The 10,902-nt window shown below is 54.2% G+C and overlaps 8 protein-coding genes across 8 annotated transcripts; 5 read left to right on the top strand and 3 right to left on the bottom strand.

The window, feature by feature from the left end:
* The first annotated feature begins 129 nt into the window (after nucleotides 1-129).
* On the top strand, nucleotides 130-911 carry P170DRAFT_193990 (elongin C). Its single transcript, XM_024842721.1, has 3 exons — nucleotides 130-266; nucleotides 404-604; nucleotides 671-911. The coding sequence occupies exons 1-2, from the start codon at nucleotides 140-142 to the stop codon at nucleotides 589-591; spliced, it is 315 nt and encodes a 104-aa protein (XP_024702834.1). The 5' UTR covers nucleotides 130-139; the 3' UTR covers nucleotides 592-604; nucleotides 671-911.
* Nucleotides 752-2,736, bottom strand: P170DRAFT_437366 (tRNA-splicing endonuclease subunit SEN54 family protein). The gene is made up of 3 exons (XM_024849351.1): nucleotides 2,540-2,736; nucleotides 1,677-2,470; nucleotides 752-1,616 (listed from the first exon to the last, which is right to left on the bottom strand). The coding sequence occupies exons 1-3, from the start codon at nucleotides 2,653-2,655 to the stop codon at nucleotides 1,165-1,167; spliced, it is 1,362 nt and encodes a 453-aa protein (XP_024702833.1). The 5' UTR covers nucleotides 2,656-2,736; the 3' UTR covers nucleotides 752-1,164.
* Nucleotides 2,737-2,907: 171 nt separating this feature from the next.
* Nucleotides 2,908-3,223, top strand: P170DRAFT_476215 (uncharacterized protein; the record flags this gene model as incomplete). The annotated part of the gene is made up of 2 exons (XM_024853327.1): nucleotides 2,908-2,958; nucleotides 3,029-3,223. 2 exons carry the CDS (start codon nucleotides 2,908-2,910, stop codon nucleotides 3,221-3,223), a joined length of 246 nt encoding a protein of 81 aa, XP_024702832.1.
* A 710-nt stretch (nucleotides 3,224-3,933) lies between these two features.
* Nucleotides 3,934-5,288, bottom strand: P170DRAFT_447485 (arrestin C-terminal domain-containing protein; the record flags this gene model as incomplete). Its single annotated transcript, XM_024850880.1, has 3 exons — nucleotides 3,934-4,176; nucleotides 4,254-5,138; nucleotides 5,211-5,288. The coding sequence occupies 3 exons, from the start codon at nucleotides 5,286-5,288 to the stop codon at nucleotides 3,934-3,936; spliced, it is 1,206 nt and encodes a 401-aa protein (XP_024702831.1).
* Nucleotides 5,289-6,495: 1,207 nt separating this feature from the next.
* Nucleotides 6,496-7,207, bottom strand: P170DRAFT_447484 (uncharacterized protein; the record flags this gene model as incomplete). Its single annotated transcript, XM_024850879.1, has 2 exons — nucleotides 6,496-6,988; nucleotides 7,113-7,207. 2 exons carry the CDS (start codon nucleotides 7,205-7,207, stop codon nucleotides 6,496-6,498), a joined length of 588 nt encoding a protein of 195 aa, XP_024702830.1.
* A 474-nt stretch (nucleotides 7,208-7,681) lies between these two features.
* P170DRAFT_496245 (uncharacterized protein) lies at nucleotides 7,682-8,715 on the top strand. Its single transcript, XM_024854095.1, has 3 exons — nucleotides 7,682-7,857; nucleotides 7,909-8,458; nucleotides 8,513-8,715. The coding sequence occupies exons 1-3, from the start codon at nucleotides 7,687-7,689 to the stop codon at nucleotides 8,689-8,691; spliced, it is 900 nt and encodes a 299-aa protein (XP_024702829.1). The 5' UTR covers nucleotides 7,682-7,686; the 3' UTR covers nucleotides 8,692-8,715.
* Nucleotides 8,716-8,876: 161 nt separating this feature from the next.
* On the top strand, nucleotides 8,877-9,973 carry P170DRAFT_456387 (putative DNA polymerase delta subunit 4). The gene is made up of 3 exons (XM_024851615.1): nucleotides 8,877-9,334; nucleotides 9,391-9,458; nucleotides 9,533-9,973. The coding sequence occupies exons 1-3, from the start codon at nucleotides 8,971-8,973 to the stop codon at nucleotides 9,674-9,676; spliced, it is 576 nt and encodes a 191-aa protein (XP_024702828.1). The 5' UTR covers nucleotides 8,877-8,970; the 3' UTR covers nucleotides 9,677-9,973.
* Nucleotides 9,907-10,777, top strand: P170DRAFT_193966 (uncharacterized protein). Its single transcript, XM_024842720.1, has one exon. It carries the CDS (start codon nucleotides 10,136-10,138, stop codon nucleotides 10,637-10,639), a length of 504 nt encoding a protein of 167 aa, XP_024702827.1. The 5' UTR covers nucleotides 9,907-10,135; the 3' UTR covers nucleotides 10,640-10,777.
* The last annotated feature ends 125 nt before the right edge of the window (nucleotides 10,778-10,902 follow it).

Here is a 10,902-nt window from a genome sequence, read left to right as displayed (position 1 = left end):
AATATATGAAGTTGGAACCAATGAAGGCTGAAGAACGAACGAACGGAATCCGTCCAGCTTGAGCACGGACCACCCGCGAGTCTCGACGAGTCTCGACGCCTCCGCCGCTCTTTGTCTTCCAACACGCTCCTCCGCCACAATGGCTTCCTCCTCCTCCCCTCAGTTCGAGTTCGTGACGCTCGTGTCAGGCGATGGCTTTGAGTTTGTGATTCCCAGAAGCACGGCCTGCATTTCGGGGACGATACGTCGCATGTTAGAGCCGTCGAGTCAGTACACCCACACCCGTTCTGTCTACGCTTTCTCGCTCTGTGATCGATGGATTCCGCTTCTTTCTTTCCTCTTGCTTGGTTTTACGTTTTGAGCTAGATGGATTCTGGGTGCTGACTGTTTTTGCCACGTGTAGGTAAATTCTCCGAAGCCTTGACGGGTCGTTGCACCCTCGAGAACATCAGCGGTATTGTGCTGGAGAAAGTCTGCGAGTATTTCTGCTACAACGAGAAGAACAAGAACCAGGGCAATGTGCCGGATATGGATATTCCACCGGAGCTGTGTCTGGAGTTGTTGATGGCGGCGGATTATCTGGATACGTGATGTGGGTGTAGATGTGAGTTTTTCATTCCCTCTCTTGGAGATACTTGGCGTGCGTTGTGCTGATGGCTTTTGAGTGAAGATTTGCAGGACTCGATTCGATTTCCTGATGTTTACGGGATATGATTTTACTGAAAACGATATGTTATGGTTTGGGTTACGAAAAGGGATGGTTGTCTTAGATCTGTATAGCGCTTAGAACTACAGATGGCGTTGATTTCTCGGTTTCATCTCTCGAAGTCCTCTATCCTGTACATCGGAGTTCAGGTGTATTGCGTGCTGGCTACTAGCGAGCGAGCACTCGAGCCGTGACTACCAAGCACAAGCTTAGCCATCTGGCATCTAACTTCCGACCTTTCTTCATGGACGGACGTTCTAAAGATGATGGCAGATCAGTACATATCTCCCTTTAGACCCCTTCATCCATTGTTCCATGGATTGCAGGGTCTGTTCATAGTGTTCACAGTCTGTTCACAAAAATAGGAGAGACATGCTTCAGCGTCCCTTCATCTTGCTTCTACTGCTGTAGAAGTCTGATGGAGTGTTGTCGAAACGGTTGCAACGTGTCGAGCTCGTTCATCGTCCTTTCGGATTGGGCCGTGAAAAGCCGCCCTTTTTGTTCCCTTTCGGAGCCTCGAATGCATACAGCTTCTCCTTTCCAAAGGCCGCGTCGGCAATCCGCAGATAGCTGACCACGCCCTGGTCCACCACGGCCAGAATGACGCTGCGGTATCCCTGTCGTAGACGCATGTAGAGCGCCCGACTCATCTTCTCGCCTTGGGGCGGGTCCAGCGGGGAGTTGTCGAGTAGACTACCCAGCTGGGCCATGGTGGGCATGGTCGTCTGCGTCCGAGCGTCGACAACGGCGATGCGGAAGTCCGGCGGAGGAGGGGCGGTCTTGCGGAACGTCGTGGATGGCTTGTAGATGTGGAACACGACGCGGAATGGCGCCTCTGTGCGTGGCAGGTCGGTCTTGGGAGCGGTGGGGTCATACCATGGGACAATGGCGAGCTTGCGATAGATGTCATCTGTGAGAGGTTAGCACCACGACCTTGAGGCCTGCACGAGCATCGACACAGGCAACTCACTGTAGCTACGGTGGATTCCCAAACCAGCCACCGGCCCAAGGGCTGTAGTGCTGGATTTATGGAACCAATCCAAGAACCGCCCATAGATGCCAGCGAGTCCAGGACCCTGCCGGGGCGATTCTGCGGGAGCCGGCTCGTCCGCATCATCGTACCATCCGGGCGCGCGAAAGACGGAATAACCCAGGCGTTTCAGCCCTGTGTAGACGGAGAAGCGCTCGACGGTCAGCCCCCCGCTTCCAACGAAGCATGCATACGCCGCCTGCAAGCTCATTGGGATCGTCGTCTCCTCCGTATCACCTCCCTCGTCACATCCGGTCGACGCGGAGGGCCACCGGATGTCCAAGCTGCCTCGTTCCAGAAGATACAGTGCCTCCTCCGGCAGCAGCCACACGCGGTTCCACCGATCTGCGCGGCCTGTTGCTTTGAACATGTTGCCCTTGGGATTCGGGATGCAGACACACGAGTCGGCGAAAATATTCCCCAACCCCGTGTCTGCGGCGTTCTTCAGTTGGGTTTGGGTCTCCGCGTCGTCCTGCGACACACTGGGCTCGGGTGCATTCTCTGATGTTGTTTCTACCGATTGGGGAGTGGATGCGGAGGGAGGTGGCGTCGGTCCGTCGGGCGCATAGTATCCCACGACTCTGTTCTTGGAATTATGGAACCGGGGATGCGCAAGGGCATTGTGCATCGCCTCGCGCGACGCGGCGAGCACATCGGCTTGGAGGAGGGTGGGATTCGGTTCGAAGTCCTTCTCACCGCGCTTGGGCAGTGTGGCATGGGACGAGCCTGTGAGACTGCATTGATGTCAACGGGTGGAACCGGCTAGTGGTGGACTCGAGCACAGGATTGTAGAGGGGACTAACAATGAGATGTTGTTCAACATGCGGAAGTCCTGCGTCTCGTCCGACAGGTCGGTCTCGAAGTGTGGCGCGGAGTCATTGGAGGGGAGGTGAACGGCAGCCTCGTCCATGTCGGCCATGGTGAAAGGGTCCCCAAATTTGGAGATTTTGGAAGAATTGCAGAATGAGTGGAGGGAGCGAAAGAGGTAGAGGGAGAGACCAAAAGGTGGAACTTCTGGATCGCGACAAAAATCTCGGCGGTCGGAGCTTATCAGATCGACGGTCCCCACGTCACTCCCTGTCACTCCCTCTTCTTCTCTTCATCTCCTTTCGTCAGGCTCAACACTAACAGACAGGTAGACCAGGGCAGCTGGAATTATTTTCATTTCGCTATGTCTGATTCCACGGGCAATATGCCCAACTACAACGAGATTCTCTCGCAGGTACGTTACACAAAGCTTCATCTCCAGTCCATCGGCGACCCCTCACTAAACAATATTCCTGCATCTTCAGATCTCGGTGAATCTCAACAACGCCCTAAACACATTCGGTGCTTCTTCTCGGCAGTACCAGACCGTCCTTGAGATCCTCAAAGATTGCCTCCGAAGGATCGACCGTGATCAGGACCACAAGCCCCAGGCCTTGGATGCCGATACGCTGAGTTTGGCCATGGGCTTCCTGGAAATTGGAAACACGGCATCTGCATGAAAGCAGGAGAATGGTCCCCATCAGGACCCCAATGACACCTTCCTCCACACTGCCGGGAATCACTTGAATGCTGGCTGGTGTGTCCCGGGCAAGGGAGACGGACATCGCACGCAACGCCCACCACTCAACGGAGAGCGATCCGCTGTTTCCCCTCGCGAGGGGAGTATTGAAGACTCGGCTGCTTTGCGTATGCTGTGGCACCTTCCCTTCGTTTCTGGCCGGGTCCGAGGGTCTGAGTCGCCGCGGAATGTGTTGGGGGCTGGTTTCAAGATCTGGGCTGCCAACCTTACACGTTGAACCTGAGAATACGCCGCTGGAGAAGCACGCAGGACTGGATCGAGTGGCCTGGGGCCAAATAAATACTCCTTGCCGCTAAGCAAAGCCAACCCCAACACCTCCTATTTTCCCGGACCAGCTCAATAGACATAAACAAGAAATACAAAACAGTGGCTATCAGGAACACCATGCATCAATTCAAAGAGAAAACAGCGGAACTCCGGGGCCCATGCATTCGTAAAGACATGATTGTGCTATGTTTGATAGCAGAGTGGAATCGGGACGTGATGCTCGCTGCTTGGGTCGTCTCCCGTCACCTTCAGAGATGGACCATATATAGAATGCGTATGTCAGATGTCGCAAGGCAAGCTCGCACAGAATCTGTAGGGTAGAATAAGGGTGTCCGAACATTCGAGCGGAACTGGGAAGATTGCTCAGTCGATCAGTGGCTTCTTTTGTTTGCCGACAATGGCCACTCCCAGGTGCCGCAGGGCGTTATGATCGGTAGGGCGTACGATCGAGGGCAGAGGCAACATGGGGTTATCGGGGTTCACATGGACGGCCTCTCGAGCCGCTTGCTCGATGGCCTCCATTTCCTCCTTGCACCCGGCGTGGTCCAGGGGGCATACGACAATCGGATGGCGAATGATAATGTCTCGTGCGGACCCGAGGTGGGCCTAAGACGTATCAGTCCTGGGGCCATTCCAGAGGCAGACACTTTGGCGGCGTCTGAGAGGGGTAGGGGAGAACCAACCTTTACTATTAGATAGTATTCGATTTTGTAGAGACTCGCCGTGGTCGTAAACCCGCTGACCGCATAGGTGGGAAAGGCTGATTTCCCTCGGGGCAGGATTCCCTCCGCATCTCGCATGTCCTTTGCCGGAAACACCAGGCCCAGATTTGTTAAGAAACCCGACGGCGGCAGCTTCACTCCGATGGCCTCGGTTCTTTTGGTTAATGTTTTGACTTTCCGTTGCGGTTCGTCGCCTTCGTGGTTGTAGATGATCTCCTCGTCGATTGCGATGGTGATCTTGTTGATGGTGACCCTGCGCGCCTTGCTGATCCAGTCCTGGTTGGGGGACAGTTTCACGTAGACGCTCACCGGGTCTAGAGGGCCGTAGGACCATCGCGGCAGCGATATCCCTAGCGTCACCAGGTGGTCGCTCACTTTTTCGCACGACTCCGGGCGGTTGTACATGCCGAACGTGGACAGCGTGTCATATCGCGTGATGGGCACGGGGAACGAGTACTTCCTCTGCTCCGAATGCCCCTGCTGCACCATCACCACGATCTCGTAGTAGGTCTCGGCCGTGCGACTGGGCAATTGCACGCTCGCCGGAGGGACTCGCCGCGAAGCGTCCGGCCCTCCTCGCCCGAACGGAATGAACAGGACAAACGGCAGATCCATTGAGATGACCTCCTCGAATTCTCGACCTGCGGGGCAGCGAAACAGCAGCATTTCCTTGCCCACCGTATCCGTGATCTCTTTCCGAGGAGGTGCCAGACGCTTCTTCGTCATCGAGTCCGCCGAAGGGTGTATCGTCTCGCGACGGTGGAGGGAGACCGTGATCAGCGACACATGGACAGGGGCGGTGACGCCTACGCTGGGGCGAATCTCGACTTTCCCTTCAATACGAGGCTGGAGGGCGGGTCAGTAGGGGGCGCCAGCAGAGCGCATGCAACAACGCAAAGAGAACCCGATTCGACTCACCATCGTTGCAGATATCCCGGGGTAGCCGATCAGAAAATGGCCATTCGGCGGCCCCGACACTCGCACGAAGGCGGCCATGCTGAGAGCGCAGCACCCGCACCACCATGGGCCGGCGGTCGTTCACAGCGAGGCACTCCGGGGGATGTCCGGGCAGGAAGCACAGTCGACGAGCCGGATCGTCTTGGACGGTTCATGGAGAGCAGAGCGATTGCCGCTTGATCGCGCTGCGCCGAGAGCCTTGCGCAGGTGCGGTAAGCGGCCGGCGAACTCCTTAGGAGTCGGACAAGGAGAAGGGTCGTGGAAGTGGTGAAGGAGAGGGAGTGGGGAATTGGAGGAGCTGGCGATGGCGAGCAGAAGCAGAGCAGAGCAAGGGGGCGGGCGAGAGAGTCGCAGAGGAAGGTGTTTGTTGCCGCCGATGTGGGGGGAGGTCGAAGGTGAGGGCGGCTACTGCTTATTCTTATTAGTTAACTAGTTTAGTTGGTTAGTTGGTTAGTATTACGACGGAGTTTCCAGTACGAAGACCCAGCCTCGTCTCGACTCTCCCGATCCCTGGAAAGCACGCGATTCCCGTCCCGTCCGTCCTTTATTGACACATTACTCTCTGCGGTAATCACCTCGCCATCTCCCCGTCATTCATCGACTCTCTTCAAGTCCTTTCGATCTATTGCCTCCGTCCATCTCCATTCGACACACTCCTTCGCGAACAATCCGTCACTGAAACCAATTCCTCCCCGCTCCACATGGAGGACTGAGACCGAAGGAGCTCGGTATCTCCCTCGACATTGCGATCCCATGAACCAGAGGGACCATTCCGATCGATCGACATCCACTGCAGTATGCTCCATATCCAATGGACCGGTCCGGGAATTGTCGCCAATGCATCCGTTGGGAATCACGAACGATGCGCGGGGATAGTTCGAAGGGCGGGATAACGACCGTCTAGGCCTTGACGGTCCATCCCCTACATATACATATGTAAGTCCCTCGGGAGCTGCAGACTGGCCGATGCAGACTGCAGCTGTGCCTGGGCTGTTGCAGTGAGGGAGAAACTGGGGAGAAACTGGGGGTGGAGTAGGAGAATATTCCACCTCTACGCAGCGTCCTCCGTAGTTCAGCGTCGCAAATCTTCCTGAGATAAAAGTTTATTCCCCCAGATCATGGATAGAGTAAAGGATTCCTGGATTGTAATGATTTGCATTTAAAAGAGAAAAAAGAAAAGAATAAAGAAGGTATAAGAGAAGTCCTATTGAACATAACCCTCATCGCCACCATCGTCGCCCCATCCTTAAATCTCCAGGCCAGGTAGAAATGCGTCCAAATATCTCATCGAAGAATCTTGTTCACTCACTGGCCTCTCGACCACACCATCCTCCCAAGTAAAGCCATACCTCAGAAGCAATCCAGCCCGTTCAGCAACTTGAATAGCCCGTTTGCCGTCACCAAAAACCATTCCCACGGACTGGTAGAATGTTTCCCAGAACAATCCCTCGAGTCTGGGGGCATTTTCATGATAATGCCATCCCTTCGAATCCATAATCCCCAGCATGTTGCGAAGCCCCCACAGGGACATCCCAAATGGTAGCACTTTTGCATCGGCCCAGTCAATAATCCCGTTGATCCCACCAGCTTCGGGGTTGACGATGATGTTCATCTCACATAGGTCAGCGTGACTCAGAACCAGCGGGTATGTAGGAAGGAAGATCATGGGGAGGTCCTCAAGGATCTGGGTGATGGCGTTGGTGAAGCGTGAAGGAAGCCCTCGTAACAAGACGGCGAGTCTGTCTTGAAGATCAAGCAAGGAGTGCGAGGAGCGACGAGGCTGCCGGAGTCGGTTCACCCACGAGCTGGCAAAAAACCTACAAAGATCAGTTGCAGTCCCCATCATACCGATACTGAAAGTACCTTGCCAGATCCGAGACTGCCTGTTCCTGCCATGAAGCGCAACGGAGTGTCGTCAAAGGCGCTTCGATGTAGGTGATCCCGGGGACATGGTCCATCACATACACATGGAGAGAAGGGGGAGGCCCAAGAATCCCTCGCTCGACACAGGCGGGCACAATCCTGCCATAGATTTGTCTCGCCAGAGCTAGAGTCTTGATGTCCAACGGGGATCCAGAGACACGGAATTGCACCAGGATGTTGCCCGCTGCGACGGTGTAACTGAATGCCCCTTGGATGCGGACTGGCTGGACAGCTTCCCCAGTATACTCCGCTGCTTTTCGGTCGCAGTGCTCCCTCGTCACGGTACAGTTAGCAAAGAATTGAGCGATTGTGTCCTCGAATGAATAGTACATCTTGATGAAAACAAGTACTCTTTTTCCCGGGGTAACAGTTGGCGGGCGCTTGGAAAATGCCTTCTAATCAATGAAAGAAGTCAGACTAGTAGATGTCTAAGGCTGGTTCAAGATCTTGAATTACCGCCACCCCCAACTTCTGTCAATGTCCTCTACTCCTGAGGAGAATGTGACCACTTGAGATGATTATGCGGCTTTTGACAATTCCATTTCGCTGGCAGGTCTGGCCATCGCTCTGGTCGTTCTTCGCCAATCTCGTGGGGGGAGTCCATCTCTTTCAATTCCAGCTCGGCGAGACAGCCCTCGACAAGGACGTCGAATCTGCAGGACCACCAACTCCACACGTCCAGCATGTCAGTGAAATAGCGACGCTATAACTACCTCCTACTAATTCGATTGGATAGAATGCCATCGAGCAGTCTGATGAGACGATTGTGCACGTGAAATACCCGCCGAATTGTATAGCGTTTGGGTTCTCCGAAACCATCTGCAAAGTCGATGAAGATACTGTTGTCAAACATCCACAGGTCATTCCTGACAATGATCCATACAACCTGATGTTCCGCGACATGATCATGAACGAGGCACTGATCTACGAGCGACTGGGAAATCACCAAGGGGTTGTTCCATACTTGGGGGTCCATGATGAAGCAATCGGTGCGATCAGACTGGCATATGCAAAGGAAGGCGATCTTGAACATTACATTCAAAGTCATGACAAGCCATCGGAAACAATCCGCGCCATGTGGATTCCATCGCTCCTGGAGACATTCAGGTATATCTATTCTCGAAAAGTCCTCCACCAGGATGTGAAACCCAACAATATCCTGGTCGATAATGGCAGTCTGAAGGCCGTGGACTTTGCCAATAGTGCGATGTGGGCGTTGGATGCTGATATGGAAGACGTCTGCAGGGAAGATCCTTTGTCACGAGTCGACATACTCGGCCTTGGATGTATCATCTACTCTGTGGCAGCCTAGCAGGTCTTCTACTGTGACTATTTTGAAGATGATCGCTGGCCGCAGCCAGATGATCTCCCTCCAACAAGCGGCCTACTCTATGGGGATATCATCAAGAAATGCTGGTCGGACAGCTATGGCACGATCAAAGAGTTGTATGAAGGCTTTATTGACCTGAGCGGGGAGGGTGAATCGATGTCATCAAGCAGCTCTTGGGCCATATCATGATTTGAGGGATGAATCTAATCCCAGGATTTGCGTACTGTTACTAGGATTTATGAACAATGGCCCATCTACTCCGTAAGTATACGGAGTATATCTGTTGGAGAGAAGTAGACTTCCGTTGCCGGCGCAACCAGCGATGACATCGTCATTCCCCACAACCACCGCTTGGCCTGCACCATCTTTCTGGCTCTCCAGCACAACCTCCCTTTATTCGTGCGCAAATCGATCTCTACTCCATCGCTCAGATCTCGAAAGATCGCTAGTTTGACTACACTCGTAAAGATGCCTCCTGCTCGTCGTCGCGGTGGCAATACCGCTGCTCAACGCTCCGGCCAGTCCACGCTATCCTTTGGCTCCCAGTCCAGGGTCACAAAACCCTCGGCCACCACCCCCTCGCAGAAATCAAAGGATCTCGATGCTCTCACGATCCTCCCGGGGAAGCCTTCCGATGAGGTGGTATCGGAACCCGAGAAATCCCCCGTTACCCCGTCCGAACCCCATGTGGCGGAGATCGCCGTGAAGGACCAGGCGCAAACGGAAATCCAACAACCGTTGACCGAGGAAGACGAGAAGGCGCTGAAGATCACCGAAAGGGAACTACAACGGTATTGGAAGCAGGAAGAAGCCAAGAGAAAGGCCCCTCGAGGTGGGTTGCAAGTGACCTGAGGCCATCCGGGCTGTCGCGGCTAACTCTCGTCCCAGTGCATCAAGGAGAGCTCTCGTTGCACGAGAAGATTCTACGACACTTTGATCTCTCCAGTCAGTTTGGGGTACGTTCAGTCTTTGCCCTTGTTTCAGCTCCTTTCAGTTTTCCTGACGAGTGCTTGTCTAACCATCGAACTAGCCCTGCATTGGAATTGCTCGACTAAAGCGTTGGAGACGTGCGAACATGCTGGGCCTGGACCCGCCCATCGAGGTCCTGGCCGTGCTGCTGAAGCAAAAGGACGAGACAAAGCAACGAGCCTATGTCGATGAACTCATGTCCTGAGGACCATCGGCTACATTGTATACCATGACTTAACCTCGAATACGAACACCGACGGAGGGCAACGGCGTTTATATCTTTACTTCAGCAGGGCGTTGGAAACTTGTACATACCCTTTGAATGTGATATTTTTGATTTTGTTCAGGCTTACTCTATCAACGACGGGGGATTCGTTGCTGTCTCACTTGGTGCTCTTGAGCGATAGTCTCAAGGATCAAACCCGGCTGAAAGGAAACAAAGAAAATGGCCCTCTCCCTCCTTCGTCCATGCATGCGTCAGCTCCAGCCATGTGACGGTTGCAATTGTCTACCTGTGGTCGCACGTTTTAGATGAACTGTCTAACCCAGGGAGTACAACGGCTGGTCAACCCGGTTGAGTGTTTCCTAATTTAGCCCTGGAAAAGCTCCAGGTCTAAGAAACCGAAGCTATTTCCGGCAAACTTCATTGCTCAATGTCACTTGGATGACACGCACCGCCTGTCCAACCATGTCTGGCCTGCTTGGCAACGGGCTCAGGGAGCATTCCCATCCACAGACCGACAGCCGCACAGCAGAACCGCATCCAGTCAGAGGACAAGGTTCTGACTTCTCGTCTGGGTCTTACGTGCAGGCAGCAGCGATATGGACCCCTATTAGCCATGCCTCCCGTCATCACATGGGCGGGCTCCTATCGCCTCGCTTGCCTCCTTACACGGCAGCAAATGTTCCGCCGGGCGATGCGACATCTCCACGCAGATATCATCCGTATGGTGGCTATTCTTGCTGCCACCGGTGTGGTGTCACCGTCCTCACCGGACTGGCTCTGCGAGGGTTCTTTGTTTACGGTCTGCGAGAGGGGAGTACGCGTTGTGGCTACACGTGTACCACGTCAGGACGGAACTCCCTCGATCTCAATGGCGGGGATGGTTTTAACCTAGTCAGTTATGCTTCACTGTCAAGGTTACATGGTACGTATGCGGGCGCCTGATTGGCAGTGTTCGGGCCATGCTCAGCGACTAGCTCTGGCGATGAGCGCACAAAGCTGTCAGTTAGACGTCAAGCTTCCCCCCAAACCAGGCGCATGTGACGCAAGATCCACAGAATGCGACTCCCACACGATCCCCAGATGGAGAGGATATAAAAGCCCCTCTTATTTCCCCTCGCCCTCTCGCTGGGGAATGTCCTCTCGCCCACCAACTTCCACTCGTTACGTACTGGCCGATCCTCCTTCCAAACAAGACATTCGTTTCT

The sequence above is a fragment of the Aspergillus steynii genome (genome assembly GCF_002849105.1).
Source record: "Aspergillus steynii IBT 23096 chromosome Unknown P170scaffold_5, whole genome shotgun sequence".
Lineage (NCBI taxonomy): Eukaryota > Fungi > Ascomycota > Eurotiomycetes > Eurotiales > Aspergillaceae > Aspergillus > Aspergillus steynii.
This window is presented reverse-complemented; position numbering and strand designations above follow the sequence as displayed.